General features: G+C 43.1%; 1 protein-coding gene across 1 annotated transcript in view; it reads right to left on the bottom strand.

The window, feature by feature from the left end:
* Window positions 1–17,727, bottom strand: part of LOC116822707 (uncharacterized) — a 281,004-nt gene that overhangs the window by 83,536 nt on the left and 179,741 nt on the right. Inside the window, exon 6 of the mRNA XM_075068405.1 lies at window positions 10,148–10,270. Coding sequence (XP_074924506.1) covers window positions 10,148–10,270 — 123 coding nt within the window. The remainder of the gene's footprint in view (window positions 1–10,147; window positions 10,271–17,727) is intronic.

The following is a 17,727-nucleotide window of genomic DNA, read 5'->3' on the forward strand; positions in this document are numbered from 1 at the left end:
GGCCACAGCTGTTCTAGTTAATCTAAAGCAAACCTTCCTCCCTTGGCAGGGAATAAGGCCCCCTGCTAACACTCTTATGCTGCCCTCTGGCCATGCTGTATCACAGTATACACACACAAATGTGTGTGTACATGCGCATGTGGGTGGGGGACTATTCAGACTCTCGGGGAGTATTTAGGGGGGTGGTTCTGAACTGTCACGTGTTGCCAATTTTCATGATTTTATCATGAGGCTCACACTACATGGTGTTTTTCATAAAGCCTAGTCTTCTGGAGTCATGGGATTGCATGAGAATCTCTGTTTTCAGTTAAAAGAAAAAAGTTTCTAGCCCTTATGGACACAGAGATATGCTTGAAGATTACTTGAGTGCACATTTAAGGCTCAAAAACTAGAAAACAAATTAAAAAGCACCCCAATTTTTTTGGTGGAATTTCCATATTTTTAAGACAATCATGATGTTTTGGCATATGACATGATTTTTGAACACTTGGGACTAGTCATATTGGGTGTGGAAGGGGTTGCGGGGGGGTAGAGTTCTCAGCCTGGGACATAGGGGTGTGTGTGTGTATGAGGAAGGATCATTTTGAGTTCTGGGGTTGGGATGCAGGGAACGAGAGGGGCATGGTTTGGTTGTCTGGGCTGAGTGCTGGAGAAAATGGATTCAACTGGTGGTGGCAGCAGCAGTGTGTGCTGTGGGGGAGATGGCAGGGTAAGAACCTGAATCAAAGAGCAGAGTTTGAGACTAGATGAGAACAGCAAAGTGAGTCACAGAGAGCAGCCCACACTGCTATTAACCGTAAAGCATTTGAGTTTTTTTATTGTGAAGTGGGAGGTGAGGGGAGAAGGAAGTGGATGTCTCCTTTTCTTCCCACCTACCCACCAATCCCACTTATGGGCCAGCAAAAAAACTTCCCTTTGATACTTTTGACTACGGTCTCCCACTTTTTCACTTTGATAACATGATCATACTCCAGAAGTCAGAAGTGTAGAGTGTGCTACCTTCAATGCCTCCATTTATTTTGGGCACCAGCTGCCACTGTGCCACTGTGATAATTTACAAATCAATCATTTCCCCTGTAATTACCTGGCAAGACCTGTACTCAGGACTCCATGTTTGCCCCTCATCAGCTGATAACAAAGCTTTGGATGCAGCACTTTCTGTTCTGCTCTTCAAAGTTGCAAAGTCAACAGTTGCAAAAAAATGCAGACACCCTCAAACTCAAGTTGTGGCATAAAAATGGACATGAATATATGTGTAACTTTTAAACCTACTCATGTATCTTCTAGGGCCAAATCCTGGGATCTGCTATCCAGAACCCTGCCTCCCACAACCATTTCCATTGTCTAAGGGTTTCCTAACAATGGAGGAATGGCAGGGTTTGCCCCTTAATGATCTGGGTTCTTAAACTGTTAACCTCTACATTTTTTTTTTAATATTTGTACAAAGTCTTTGCTGTTCACTGTCAGATGTATAAATATCCCATGTGATTGGTACATACAGTCTCTTAAGAATCAGGCTCAAGCATCGCATTCTATAGCCTAAACTGATTAGAGCAAGGAACTGTAACCTCTGAATCTGATGTGTTTTGCATTCAGTGACACGGCAAATCCTGGATGATAGTTTGGTGGGTAACATTCCTTTGCCTCCTTTACTCTTAACCCTGGTGCGAAGGAGGCCCCACATAACAAAAATGGATCCTGACAGCTCTAGTGCACAGAACAGGTATCAGAGGCACCAGTTGACATAAGGTATTTATGCATTAGAGTCAAAGAGCCATATTTGCCTTTCACTTCCGGTAGCATCAAAGGGAATAAACTTCAGTGCAGTCAGTGGATTTCCAGGGACCAATCAGTTGAATTTTAATGCAGACATTAAAATATTCTATATGCTTAAGCTGGGAGAAACAAAAAAATACTGAGACATGAAAGGCTTTGGTTATTTTAATGGCCTAATCCATAGTGAAGATCAATCCATCTAGAAATGGCTACAATAAGAATGTAGATTTGTAGACCAAACTATATTAGAGAGATTGATCTTCCTATAACACATTCACAATTGTCATTAATGAGTCTGAGGGAAGAGACCACATAGATTAGTTTCCTACAAAAATGAATATTTGGGGATACACTGTAGCACTGGAATGGGGAAGGGGCAGCAAGTTAAATGGGTCTGTGGTGCCTGTGCTCCAGCAAATTCAGAGATCCACTAATATTCAGGGCTGGGTCTCTCCCCTCACCCTGCCTGCTGCTCAGCGCGCCTCCCCTAGAGTGTCCCCTGGCCCCACCTGCCGCCCTGCAGGCTTCCCCCGGAGTATCCCCTGCTTGCATCCTGGGCAGTGGGTGGCTGCCCTGCCGCTCCGCTCCTTTGCTGGCTGCTGCTGGCTACAAAAGAGTGGCACTGGTGCCAAGCTGAGGCAGCGACACAGCTGCTGCTTGTGGAGGGTTAAGGTGCACACATGATGGCAGTCCCTCCACCCCTGGGCACCCACCACAAGAGATGAGGGGTCTTCCTGGACCTGAGAGGGGGCTGGCCTCAGGACGATGTGAAGTGACAGTGTTGGGTGAGTGTGCTGCTGTGGGAAGGTGGGGGCCCTTCCCCCAGAACTCAGTGCTGCCGGTGGGGAGAGGGCTGAGAGTTCTCCTCTCCGGCCCCAGCCCTGTGGCAGCCTGCCTGCACCCCAAACACAAACGCCTCATCACTGGCCCGCATATCCCACCTCAGAGCCCGCATTCCCAGCCCAAGTCCTCGCCACCTCATACCCCAACCCTCTGCCCCAGCCCTGAGCCCCCTGCTGCACCGTGAACCCCTCATTCCCAGCCCCACCATGCAGCTCTCACCCCCTCACCCCAACCCTCTACCACAGCCCTGAGCCCCCTCATGTACCGTGAACCCCTCATTCCCAGCCCCACCACGCAGCCCTCACCCCTGCACCTCAACCCTCTGCCCCAGCCCGGAGCCCCCTCCTTCACCCCAAAACCTTCATCTCCAGCCCCCCCAACAGCCCTCACCTCCGCCACACCTCGCACATTGTGCAGTATAGAGAAACTGTTAAACTCAATGTAAAAATGGCCTGGAAACAGTATTTAAATATATATATATATATATATATATATATATATATATATATATTGGTGGGGCGGTGGGAGGGACTTGGACCTATTCTGGGCACCACCAAAAACTAGACAAGTCTGCCACCCCTGGAATGGGGTTCGTAAGAGGTTATAATACTTTTATTGATTCAAAACTCTCTTTAATGCAATGGAAGCTGGATGAGGCTCAACACGTAGAAGTGGTAGGAGAACTTCTGCAATGTTCTGTTCAGTAAAGCCCCCCAAACCTGGCTGTTTATTAGAAGTTTGTTCCACCCTCTTGAGTCTGCAAAAATTGGCTGCAGTCTTATGATAATGTGCTTACGTATTCATCTGAAACCTCCAGGCCATGTATCCTGGAAACTCTGCCTTCCTCATGTGGTTTTTTGTTTTTGTTTTTTTTTAGGGGGGAAGCACTTTTGTTCTTCTAAGTTCCTTCAAAAAGAAAAATAATGGCTGGGGGGAAAACAAGTTTGGTTTGGGTTCAGCCTAGAACTGGGCAAAGCTTTTGCACCAAAGGATGTTGGTTTCTTCTAATAATTTTCCAAAACCAATGTATTTGGAAGAAGTAGCCTCTTTTTCTGCTTCATGAATATGCATGAGCAGCTTGCTATTTTCTCAAAAGTATTTGCATTTTCTGAACAAATATTGTTACAAATGTTTTATGCAACTAGAAACTCTAGATGTTTTGCTTAGTTGTGACAGGTCAGAAGAGACATACTTTTGTTTCTGCTTTCTGATCAGAGGAGTGTTCCAACATTTATATTCAAATTGTTATACCAGACACAACCAGCAGTCCATCCAGACCAGCATCCTGTCATTGACGGTGGCCAGTGCCAGATGCTTCAGAGAAAGATGCCAGAATTGCCATAATGGACAATCCTGGAATAACACTGTAATAGGGAAAGTTTCTTCCTAAGCCTCGTCAGTTAGTGTTTGGCTTATGCTCCGATGTATGAGAGTTTCTTATAGCCTTTATATTTTTTATCCTGTCTAAATAGTTGAAACTAAACAGTTCTAATCTTTTCATATCTTTATTATGAGTATATGATCATCCCATCTTTTCATATGTATCTCTCTCCATACTTCTGATCATTCTTGTCATTCATCTCTGGATTCTTCAATATTTATCTGTATCATCTTTGAGAGGAGATAACCAGAACTGAATACAGCATTAAAAATAAGATTTGAATATTTTTATCACAACTACTTGCATATATGTATTAAAGTTCAATTTCTGTGAATTGGAGAGGATTGGAAACTTGCCATCTGTGTGTTAGTAGAAAACTTGACTGCAAGTTGTTCACAGTAAGTAAATGAAAAAGGTCAAGCACATGGGCCAGGTCAATTCATTTGAACACTGAATATTTGCCATTGCTTTCTGTGCATTATCATCTCTCTTTTTTTCCAAACTCAGTTTATCCATCTCTAGTATGAAGTTGCTTGACCACTATGGGCCAAATTCTGTGCTCACGGTGCTGTATTTCAGAAGTAACCCAATTGACTTCAGTGGAGATACCTTTGTTTCATCCTAGTGTGAGCACTGAATTTGGCTACCTTCCCTTAGTTCACTGAAAAATACCAATGGTTCCAACCAAATCTGGACAATTATTTATCATATATTGATGAGTTTGGTTTCTTGAACATGCTGCATTTCCTTTACCCGTTCCCCTAGTCTCCAAACAAATGAGCCAAAGTATGATTTAAACATCTCCTTCCTTTGAATTGCTTTTAACTCCCAAAAATTGTTGAACACTTTACTTGTGTATAAACCCTAACAAAGCTAAAAGGACTAGTTTTTTATTTAAAAAAATTCTCCCACATCCCTAATAAAGGTACAGTTTATGTTTGTTCTAGTTATGTCAATAAATTTATTGCTGTGAATACCAGAAATGACCAACACCACATTTGGCTATTCTTAAAGCAAACCCAAGTGACTGAATACAAGAAATGAAAGGAAGAAAAGAATATGAGTAAATGAATTCAGCAGATGTGAAACAATCATACTTCATTGGGCTGTTTTTCTCCTATTAACTAGACAGTAAATGGGATTTAAAACAATTAAAACAAACACAACTGTTTTCTTCCCCAAATGTGTAGCTTTACAAAACATTTTCATCCTTTTTACCAAGTTTGACTACTGCTATTTGACTTGTGTGGTAATTTCCCTTGAGATACAAGGGAAATATCTTTTTGGTTTTTTAGCATGACAGGGAACTACAGATCTCTTTTAGAATCTGGTAATCCTTTACAAATGTAAAACTTGATATTGCATTCACTTCCACCAGATGAGATGTGGGTACACATTGTGCTCTCATTCACATCAATCTAAAACAGCAGAAGCTCTGTGCTATAATCAGTGGATTCATACCAGTAAAACCGAGAGGAGGATTTGGACACTCTCTCTCTCTCTCCAATCTGAGAACTAAATTCTACACTCATTTATATGCCCACTCAGCCTCACAGCTGAAGCCAATCTGCAAGAGATCAGAATCTGGCCCTTTGCCTAATCCTTGTGAAGAAAATAAGGACACAGTTGTTACCATTCATTTAAAACACAAAATAAATAAATAAGCACACCCTGTGAGGCAAGATGAATGCTTGGCCGCACATCTGTTAATTGCTTGTTTGCAGTGTTGGTCCCAAGATATAGGATTTCACCAACAGAAGTTGGTCCAATCAAAGATATTCCCTCACCCACCTTGTCTCTCAAGTGTTAATTGTTCATCAGAACCAATACACCATTTTAAGATTTTTAAATTAAAAAGCACCATCCTTCCTTCCCTCAGCCATGTGGCCTGTGGCAAAGGTACTATGAGGAGGAAACCGCCAAGGACTGAGGCTGGCTCAGCAGCTGCAGGAACAGCTTAAGCAGGGATACATTCCTGTGGTTTCCACAAATCGGTGTTTTCTGGCCAAAAATCATGTTATTGAAAAACTGCTGACCAGCTCCGGTCATCAGATTGCTTTCTGCAGTTTCACTCCGAACATTCTTTCCCTTCTGCAGACTGGATATTTGCTCCACACTTTCCCTCTTGATTTCCAGTCTCTTCCTGCTCCTTCCCTTCTTTAATGTGTCTCCCATGGCTCTTTGCAGCACATGATATTAAAACATCGTGTGATTTAATTATTAACCAATCTAAGTGATTAAACAATCAGGATGCTTTGACTGTGTTACTACCCAATTGGTCAGTCCTTGTGCTGGGAGACTAATAAATAATAAATGAAACAATGAGTTCACACTACTGGTTGATTGCTAATTTGGCTCCTGAACCGCTGAGGTCCAAGTATCATTGCACTACCTAATAGGCACTACCATAATAAACATGCTATAAATAAATAAATGACATCATTCTAGTGACCAAAATTTGCTATCTGGTACTGTTTGGTGGTGTAAGTCAGTGGTTGTCAATCTTTTTCAACTACTGTGTCCCTTTCAGGAGTCTGAAACCTGAGCCCCACTGCTTGAGGCTCAAGCCCAAACCCTGCTGCCTGAGGATGAAGCATATAACTCAGCTTCAGAGAAGGCCCCTGTGGCATGAGGCTCCAGGCAATTGTCACCACATAATGCTGGCCCTGCACTTGTGATCCCCACCCCTCCAAACCCATCCTGCAGCTCCCCAGGGGTCACGATCCCCAGGCTGATATAAACTGATCTAGATGAGTTGACGTACCCCTCTGGAAGATCTCTGCGTACACACAGGGGTACATGTGTCCCTGGTTGAGAACCACTGGTCTAAGTGAATAGAGTTTGGTAGTGACAGAACAGTTCCCAGTGGACAGTATTCACTAAAAAGTGTTGTCACAACTGGAACTCTAGTCTGAGCAGAAAGGCAAAGGCCTGAAATGAGCTTTGGAGATTCACCCATCCTCTTATCCAAGATATGATTTGTAGCGAGGCGGTGTGGCTCCCTTCCTCCCCAGGGAGGGTCGAGCCCCGCCAGACGCCTAAAGGGGCGGGGCCACAGGGCAGTGAACGTGACCCTCAGAGGGTCAGGAGGCGACCTGGAAGTATAAAAGCCGGCCGGCGGTGCTCAGTTGGAGCCCAGCCGCCATCAGGAGCAGACCTGCCAGAGGGTGCTTGTGACTGGGAAGCTGCTGAGGCCCAGGGCAGTTGCCTGGACTGGCCAGAGCTTCCCCGCGCCCACTACGACAAGGAGCTGCCGGAGCTTCCCTGCACCCGCTACGAGGAGGAGCTGCTGGAGTCGCCCCATCCCTGCTGTTACCCTGAGGAACCCCCGGAGCAGGCCTGGCCGGACTTCCCAGAGGTACTGCCAGACCTACCGCCCAGCCCCGCCCGAGAGGGGCCCATGCTACTGGACTTCCCGGGGGCTGACGCCACAGATCAGGTAGACCCAGAGTGGGAGATTGGAAGTAGCCCAGGGGCAGCGGACTGCAGTCAGGCTGCAAATATACCTGAACCCATGTCAGTGTGTTACGGTCAGGAACCCCACTGACCCTTAGCGGTGACAGCCGCTACTAGGGCCCTGGGCTGGAACGCAGTGGAGTGGGTGGGCCTGCGTTCCCCCTGCCACCCGTACTTGGGTGGCAGAACCACCCTCTCTCCCCTGCCTGAGGAGGCCATCAAGTCTAGTGAACTGTGGTCTGCTCAGTCCTGAGCCAAGAGGGTCTGAGCCTTTGTAACTGTGTTTGGTGCCCCGCCCGAACCAAGGGCTGGGCGCCTTTAAACTGTACCACTGTTTGGTCCTGCACCAAAGGGCTCGAGCTGCCCGAACACTGGGGACCGTCAGCCCCGAGACTGAGGGCCTGAGGTCCTGAGCTGACTTTCTTGTTGTTCTGCCCTGTAGCAGAAGGCTGGAGCCCAGAGCGACTGTGCAGCGTCGCTCAGCCCTGAAGAAAGGGCAGACTCAAACGACGTGCAGTGAGGCTGGTGTGCCTCCCCTCCTCCCCAGGGAGGGTCGAGCCCTGGCCGAGCCCCTTTACAGACCGCTCCAGGTCAGAGTTGAGTAATGCAGTGTGTGGAAGACAGCACTGCTACTCCTCACACTCTGCCTGTAATAACTATAATAATCAGGACACCATTAAGACAATTTGCACAATCACGAAATTCACATATAAACTTTAGCAGTAGAAGAAACCTATAATCTGGGGTCTTTAGGAATAGATTAAACAAAAAAGAATGTACTGTGTGTGCAGCCTTTTCTTTTTTTAAACTCTAGCTCTTGTACCCAGTTAGTACAACACTGATTTTGTTGGCTGAGCAAAGCGAAGTCTGACAGATCTGAGTTGACCATCTTCATCACCAGCAGGACTGCAGCAGATCAAGGAGTTGGTCTAGGAGTGTAATTTAGTTGTTCAAGGACAGTTTTAGATATTCCTGTGGGAATTCTGCACCAATGCTCAATGCAGAATTTGCACAGGATTAATGTTCTGCACAGAATTTCATCCTTCCCTGAAGGATTGGTGCTGCAGAGCTGCTGGCTGCCTCTAGGGGCTGCTGGACCCAGCAGACCTCATCTCTCCAGCCCCCAACTACAGCAGGTGAGAGGGAAGGTGGGGGGTGCCGGGCAGCTGTGGATCCCAGCATGTACTGAAGGAAGGAGAAAGCATGCAGGAAACTCCATACAAGCCCATGACCCAGCATTAGGCTGTTTCTCTCTCTGGATCCCTGGGGGGCAGGGGTGTGGGTGTCTGGGAGGTGGGGGGAGGTGCTCCATGGCTGGGCTCTGGGAGGAAGGGGATGCAGTGTCTGGGATGTGCGTACCCCACAGCTGGGCTTTGGGGGAAAAGGGGTGTGGGTGTCGGAGACCGGAGGGGCATAGTTTTCCCCCAAGATGTACCCTGCTGGCACGTGACACATCCAGACTGAAGCACCCAACAAAAGCATAACAGAGAAACAGGAACTCATAGGGATTTCTTTAACCTTCTACTTCTGGGAGAATCTTTTTTGTTGTTTGTATTGCTACAGACATACTTGCTGACTGGTATTTTGAAATAAATTATTAAAAAAATTGAAACTGGTGTGATTATATGGTGTTATTTTGACAAACAAAATATATAGAATTTTGCAGAATTTTAAAATACTGTGCACAGAATTTCTAATTTTTTGGTGCAGAATTCCCTCAGGAGTATTTAGAGAGTGAGATGGCTACACTCTGAGTGAGGAACAGAAAGAGGAGTTTGTACAGGGGAGATATGGCTATAGCGGGAATGAAGAACTATCCAGACTGGATCAGAACGCACTTAGCTCCAGAAACACAGACCTCTACTCTGTGAGTTAAAGGATCAGCACAAAATAAATTCTGCAGCATGTGGCCATGATTAAGAGTTCTGCATCCATCATGCATTCATCCCAATGTGTTCTGTGGATAAGATTTAAAAACAAAACCCAAACAAGCATACAGAACCTGGTATCTTAAATATTTAAACGCTGAAGAAGTTAAGGAAGAGGCAGTGGGTGCAGGGGGAAAGTTAGTGATTTGTGCATCCACTATAAGTCAAAACTGACCTCTGAGAAGGTATCTAAATAGTTTTAACCCTATTGAAAGGACCTGCCACCTTTCTAAAAAAACATACGCAAAAAAACAAACTTCAACACCCGCTCTTTCTACAGCTACCACCCTATCTCCCTCCAAACTCATCTAGTGGGCAATTTACAACTGTTGCCTTGAGTTCCTCCCCTCCAAGTCCTGGATCTCTTCCAGTGGGCTTCTGCCCACTCTGCTCCATCAACTTGCTTTCACCAGTCATTAATGATCTCTTGTCCCTATCTTAGAGCTTCTACTTCTTCATCCTCCTGAACTCTTTTTGGCTTTCAACATGGCTAACGACACCCACTTCCTTGACATGCTCTACTTCTCTCCCCTGGCTTTCTCTCACAGGGCCAAAGCCTGAGGTGGTATTGTGTGGTTATTACAGCAAAATTTCCATCATTGGTTGGGTTGGAGAACAGAGCTCAATGTGGGGAAAGTCTGTAAATGTTTGTATTTTTTCCCTATCACAATTTTACTATAGGAAATAACACACCCTGTTTTCTTACACTTGTAGCTCTCTTTTCCCTGAAATAGGCCTCAAGCTAGGTGTAATATTTACTTACCTATGCAGGTGCGTTCATCAGCATGGAGTCTGTATCCCATATCGCATATGCAATAGAAGGAGTCCAGAGTGTTAACGCAGCTCTGCTGGCACCCTCCATTCACTACTGCACATTCATCGATATCTAGAGAAGGAAGACAGATGGCGGAGGTTACAATGTCATTTCAATGTCAGTCTCAGAGAAGAGACACATTATTTCTCTTGGACAGTAGATAGCATGTATGTGGTGCAGCTCTTACGTTGATGCTGTTGCTGATCTTTACTTCTTTGATTTAATTTGGTTCTGCTGCATAAAAAAAACGTTGAAGATGGAAATGTTGAGCTCTTCAAAGTTCCAGAGAACTGGTATTGCCTGGCTTCTCTCTGCTTCTTAAGCACTTGATAATTGGACAGATCTATGATATGCATGATTCCTTGGGGGCAGGAAAAATATATAGGGAAAGAATTACAATAACCTAACACATATGAACTTGCAGTCACCACGGGATAAACATCTAGCATTTGAAGATGCTGTGTGAAGAATTCTTTTTGTGTCAAGCTCTTAACTCTACTAATTGGGATCCTCATGTGCAATGGGGCAGAGTACTGAAGAAGGGGGGAAAGACATAAGAACACAGATAATGTTTTAATTTGTTAATTAACTATTTCTTTCACTAATTTTATCTATTTGGGGGCCTGCACTTGCTCCTACTGAAGTGAATGGGAGCCTTAGAATTCACTTCAGTGGAAGCAGGAGCAGTATCTTGTGCCACACAACTTCTGTGACCCCTGTCTCCTTGAGCTCTAGCTGATGTTCTTGATGGTTATCTTAATTTTTTTCCTTTCTCAAATGGCTATGAATCACGGAAGAGCTGTTACTCACTCATCTCCAGCTCTGAGAACAAAGCAAGCAACTTTCTCTGTCTTACTTCAGAAAAGCACTGTGTGCTATACTCTGGGCTATACCTCAAATTTCTCTCAGATAAAGAGGGAAAATGCCACTGAATCAGCTTGAGAACATTTCTTAAATCTTTTGCCTGACAGTAAGGGTAAGTTGGGAGGACAGGCTTGAGTACACTTGCAGCCATAACAGGTTTTAAGCAGATCCACAAAAATGAACATTTTACAAAGTTCTGAAGGGTTTTGGATAAGCAGCTTCCATATCTTTTCAGCAACACTAGCACAGTTTAAATGGCAACATATTGGAGTACTGATGTCACTGAATCAAAAATCACCACAGAAGTACTGAGGGGGCCTTATCCAAAATTGATGGAGACTCCTGTTGGTGTCAACAGGCTTTGGATCAGGTGCTATGAGTGCCCAAAAATGCTTACCAACCCAGCCACACATAAATGGAATGAGGGTGAGGAGCCTGGGTTTCAAGGCAATACAGGCCTTGCCTACACTGGTGGTTATGTCTAGGGTATGTGTAACTATATGCCACAATGAAAATAAGGCTGCATCCACACTGTGGTGTGTAGTTACACATGGCACTGAAAGGCTCTGGCAGGGAGAGGCATCTGGAAAAGCTACCAGAACCTTTCATTGTAGCAAGAAAATGCTCTGGCAGTGCCATATCAGTGCTTCACCATCTACACTGCTATGTATACCTGTGCTGGGAGGGTGTGTGTGATGTTATTGATATAATCTGGAACCATATAGAACATGGTTGCAACCAAGGTCCTGTAGTGGCACCAAACCTTATGTAAAGGGGGTCAAATAAGGTGTCTAAGACCAGGTTATGGGTTGCTGGTTATGAAAATGCTGGCTATATGTGTGTATCATTTTGTAGTTGAAGTTATGAGTTTTGGCTCTATACTGTCTGTATTTCAAATTTGTGCTGTGCTTCTGGGTGACATCCCAAACAAGCTGGTGTAGCTCTGCCTAGCCTGCTTGATGGCTCATTAAGGACCATCAGCTATACTGATCCATTGAGAGAAGGCAGATATGCCTTCTAACTCAGCAAAGTATGCAGGAACTTGCCCATGTGACTCCAGACTCCATTTTGCTGTAATTTTCCACAGTAAGAACAAACAAGTGTTCTTACACCTGGAAAAAGGCTGATGGCTCATCTCCATCTTGTCTTCAATCCTTCTTCTTACCTCTGGAAGGACTATGCTACAAACGGAAGCTCTAAACAAAGGACTGATGATCCATCCCAGCGGGGGATGTACTCCAGAGACTTGATTTGAACCTGCAGTTTACTCCATCACTGCTACAAGCCTGAACTAAGAACTTTTCCATTACTGTATGTCATTGATTCCATTTAACCAATTATAGCTCTCATCTCTATCTATTTTCTTTATGAATAGAGGCTTAGATTTAGATTCCTAAGGATGGCAACAGCGTATTGTGGGTAAGATCTGATTGTATATATTGATCGGGTTGGGGCTTTGAATCTTTGGGATGAGAGAACCAATTTTCTTTATTGGGACGTTGGTTTTCATAACCATTCATTCCACGCGAAGAGTGGCAACTGGTGTGTATACTGGAAAAGTTAGAGTGTTCAAGGGAAATGCTTGTGTGATTGTTAGCCCATGGGGTAAACCAAAGTCCTCTTTTGGCTGGCTGGTTTGGTTTGCCTTAGAGGTGGACACCCCAGCCTGGCTGTACTGCTGTTTTACGAATGGTCCTGAACTGGCACTCTCAGTTGGGTCCTGCCAGAACCACATCATCACAACATGCAGCATGTATTCTACCTCCTGCCATAAGCGTAGGCATAGCCTAAGAGGGAGCCCACAAAGAGGAGAAAGTCTGAAACTGTTACTGGGGGGAAAACGTATTTTGAATGAGAAACACTAAGTAGAAAGAATCAGGAAAATGAGGCCGGAGAGGGAGATTTTTTTTTCCATTATATGGTTTGATGAAAAGTGTCTGGTTTTTATATTCACATTGTTATAATTCTGCTTTATATTTAATATGTTATAGTTTATGTTTTTAATACTTTTATGTTCATTTCATTAAAAAAAATCCAATAAAAAATAAATGAAAAAGGACAAGTTTTAAAGATGACTCGGAAAGACAAGATTTCCTAAGCTTCTCCTGGCCATAAGGAAATGTTTTTATAACGTTCAGTGTTAATACTTCACATGTGACATTCAATTCACTCAACTAAAATAAAGCCCTGGTGTTGACTAGTGTTTAAATTTAGACCATTTGCCTACATACATCACTTACCAGCCCATCTCTCAAATATGCTGTTTTATTAGGCTACATACTGTATATTTCCTTCTGGCTGGAGACATCTGGAATCTTTTTCTTATTAAGAGAAATTGTTTGAAATGTAAACAGTAAACAAAGCATGCTATTCATCTTCATGTATATTATGCAATGTCACGTTAAGAATTCATTCATGAATTTTTTTCTCATTGATAATAATACATCAGGAAAGTCACACAATCCAATTCTTAAAAAATGCTGAGAAACTGTGTAAAAATAATTGTCAAGATAATTAAAAGCTACTGTTACAAGAATCCTTTTATCTCCACAATAAATGTTTTTCACCTTAAATCATATGTCCAGTTACCACTAAAAAGTATCAAGAAAAAATAAAAACCCAGAAACTAGTTGCCAAAATCCTTTTATCAACTATGGTAAAGAATTTAAAAACAAAAACAAAAAATCCCCCAAAAAATAAACAAGAAGGTTAAAGAAAAAACTAGGAAGCAGCAGAACTATGAGACATAATTTTGAGTGTTTTCCTCAAGAATCTTCATTACTGTGAACTCACAAGTATACAATAAAAGACAAATTATCTAACATCAAAATATGGCTGTAAAAGGGGATGCCTGCGCTTTTTAATAAATGGAAAGGACACACAAAGGTCAAAATATTATTAACAAAAGGAATGACTGAAGTTAGAGGCCTAAATCCAGTTTTATATATTTAAATAAGTAACTTGATTTTCAAGAACGGCTGTGCGCCCAAGAGCTCCAACAGACTTCTATGAGCCTAAAACTTTGTTCCTACTTTTCTCAATAGGACAACATTTTACTTGAGTTGAAGGCATAACTCATCAGCCTCACTCTGATGCATGGGCTCCTCATTAACGTTTCCGATGCTTCAATATTTCTAGCGCTACAAGTCCGACTTCTGTGGGAGCTGCTGGGTGCTTAGCACTTTTGAAAATCAGGCTATTTAACTGCTTAAGTAAGGATTTAGGCCCCTAACTTTAGGCCCCATTTTTAAAAATCTTGGCAAAAATCCTTGGCAGGCCATGAATAAGTTAATAAAGATCCCATTTTTGTTTATTTCAAAGAACACTTCTTTGTCATCAAGAGGTTTTGGAGAATAATATATTAACAGACAAATGATTAAGTTTCTTCGCAGCAAGGGGGAAAAAGGTGCAAGATCAATAAGTTTGGGACACCAATAATTCTATGGTTGTCTTCTTTGGATGCTACGTGAATGAAAAAGTTGACAGTGGCAATCCTTTGAGTTTAAGGCTCTCTCTCTGCAGGATCAATATTTTATTACATAAATGTTGAGAGATTCCTTCATGGACACAGATACCAAGAAACACACAAGACACAGCTGCCTCTCATTAACTCCTACATCTCAGGAACAGGAAACTGCTTTGCCCTCAATTACAGAAAAAAGTGCTATAATTATTTAGTCTATTAAGCAGTCTGAGGACCAGATGTTAACCCTAGAACTTGGTCTATACTTGAGTATTACAGTATAACTATTTCAGATAGGAATGTGATTCTTTTTACCAACTAGTTATACTGGTATAACCCCTGATGCGGACTGAGGCTGTGTTTATACTAGCACTTTTGTCAGTAAAAATTTCATCGCTCAGTGGTGTGAAAAAAAGCATCCTGATCCCCTTATAAAATACCTTTGTTAGAACAAAAAGGTCTCATTGCCTTCTCCATTAAATGTTTCCTAAACCTCAATTCCCGACCCTCACGTGTTCTGGGGGGAAAGGAGTGGCAGATGTTTCATTTGGCAGAGATGAGAGCCTCACTCAGGCACTAGAGGCAGTGTTGATGTTCAGCACTCACAGAAAAAGAGCAAGAGCAAGAAACAGATTTTTGAACCCTGGAACTCTGGGCATAATCCCAGCCTTCACAGTGGGGAGAATTCCCTGGGGGTGGTACTGAAACAATTTACAATATATTTACAGAAATGACACAGTAGAAAGGAGCTGAGAACATCAAAGATTCCAGCTCAGACCATGCGGTGGTAGGAAGGAACTGGAGAGGCACTGGCCCATACCACTCTTTAGACCTTTGGTTCAGAGCATGAGGTAAAGTGTCTGTATAGGCCAATGGACACCACTTGCAAAGAATTCCAGACTCAGGTGCATGGAGTGTGCATGTGTGAAATACATGTGAAATACACACAGGGATCATCACTCAAAGAAGAATTCAAGCTAATCATGCACAGCTAATGTGACTCTTCATTGGTTTGTACTCAAGGCCAAACTCCAACTCTTTTAGAAAAGTTGCATATGAAAACTACCTTACCGCCCAAGGTTTAGAATGACAAGAAACCGAACATGAGCATCAGTTCGGTTCATCCACTCCAAAGGATGTTTAAATTGCATGAGTGGTTGTTTCATGATGTGAAAATAATGTATGTTCAACCACTTTCTATGCATTTAGACAGCTTTTCTTTACACAATGTGTGTTCAAAACATCTGTGTAAATAACACAGATGCATAAAAAGAACCAGGATGGCTTCCTAATCACTTGAAGATCAGTCCCAAAGGAGATCATATTAGCCTAAAATTGACAAAATAAGCTTTTTTAGAGAGTGCCATTAAGGGACAAATGTATACCTGGTATAAGGGCTTGTCTACATGTGGAGTTAACTGTTTCTGATTAAGTCCATGTGCTGACTCCCTTACTGCAGAATAAGAGTGCCCTGTTCCTGTTTTGCTTAACCCACTGGATTTATATAACCTATAAGAGTGGATATAAATAAGAATAAGAGTAGAGTAGTAATGAGGAATAAGAGTGTCAACAAGCCCTTATGTTGGAATTACTGTCGCTTATACCAGGTCTGAATTTGAAAATGTCCATGCTGTACTGACAATTTATAACTATCTACTGATAAATCCATGTATTAACATCAATATTTTAAAGTCCTGGATACATATATTTCAATTGATATATTCTACAGTACAGTGGCTTACTATAGTTGTGTGTTTTTTTGTTTGTTTTTTGACTGTATCATTTTGAGATTTGATTGCATGATTTTTGAAATACTGAACATTTGCTTTATTGGTTTGTTCAATTAGAAATGCCAATTTCTCTACTCCTCAGAAGAAAACATAACAGTTGTGATGGGCAAAGTTGACGACTGGATAAAAAATGGTAACAAAAGTTCCCTTGAGAGAAAAGCAGAATTACTGATTATAGAGAACAACCTCTTTCTGCTTCCCATTTACCCATATTGGGGGAAGAGCGAGTATTGGCAAAACTGATCCATAAAATATGTATTTCTTACAATTTTTTACATATTATGAGAAAAGAAAACAATACAAGATATATACTTGAATAAATAATGTAAGAAGAATAGCAATTGCCTAAGTAGGACAAAAGTAACCATTGAAACTAGAGGACAAGAAGTGGCTTCTTTCACACCTAGGTTTTAGTTTAGTCTTAACCTACACTAATACAATATGTGTCACATTGTCCCCCTGTCATGGCTGGTCTACTAGAGGACAACAGCCTACGACTGCAACTGTCTGATAGAGGGTTTGGCTACACTTGCAGCTGTCCAGCACTGGGAGTTAAAGCTGTGTTCGTACAGCTGTGTAGGGAAAGCGCTGTAGTGTGGCCACACTGACAGCTACCAGCGCTGCAGTGTGGCCACATTTGCAGCGGTGTTGGCAGTGGTGCATTATGGGCAGCTATCCCAGCATTCAAGTGGCTGCAACGTGCTTTTCAAAAGAGGGGGGTGCGGTGGAGTGTGACAGGGAGCGTGGGGGAGAGAGAGAGAGTGGATTTTTGGAGCTGACATTGTGCGTCAGCTTCCTGCCTTGCAAGTTCCGACCCCTTTCCCCACCCCTCTCTCATTCACTAAATGCAAATAGCCTTTTGTTTTTTTCCTCACAGACCAGATAAGCAGCTGCTCTGAAACGGAGCCCCTCCCCCCCGCAAGCCGTGCTGCTTCTCTCCTCAAGCAAACACTAGCTGTGGACATTCATCCCCCTGCCTGCCTCTGCTTGAGCAAACAGTAGTTGTGTTTGTTTTTTAGGTAAGCAGCTCTGGGAACCCTGAGTTCACAACAAAACAAACAGAAGCATCAAAACAAAACAAAGAGTGTTATCTTTACTTAAAAGCATTATGGGAAAATTTCACAGGTCAGTTACAGCGTAGTAAGATTAATAGCTGTTTACACTGGCACTCCAGTGCTGCAGCACCAGCGCTGTTCTCTTTATTCCCTTGTCGAGGTGGAGTACAACCAGCACTGTAGCCAGGGAGATACAGCACTGTATGTGCCTTGCCAGTGTGGATGGGGAGTAAGTTGTAGCGCTGTAAAGCCACCACCAGCGCTGTAACTCTCCAGTGTAGCCAAGCCCAGAGTTTACTCCCTTACATCAAGTGGTAGACAACTGTGATGCAGTCCTGACTGTCTAGGTTCAGGCCC

The sequence above is a fragment of the Chelonoidis abingdonii genome, chromosome 8, assembly GCF_003597395.2.
Source record: "Chelonoidis abingdonii isolate Lonesome George chromosome 8, CheloAbing_2.0, whole genome shotgun sequence".
Classification (NCBI taxonomy): Eukaryota; Metazoa; Chordata; order Testudines; family Testudinidae; genus Chelonoidis; species Chelonoidis abingdonii.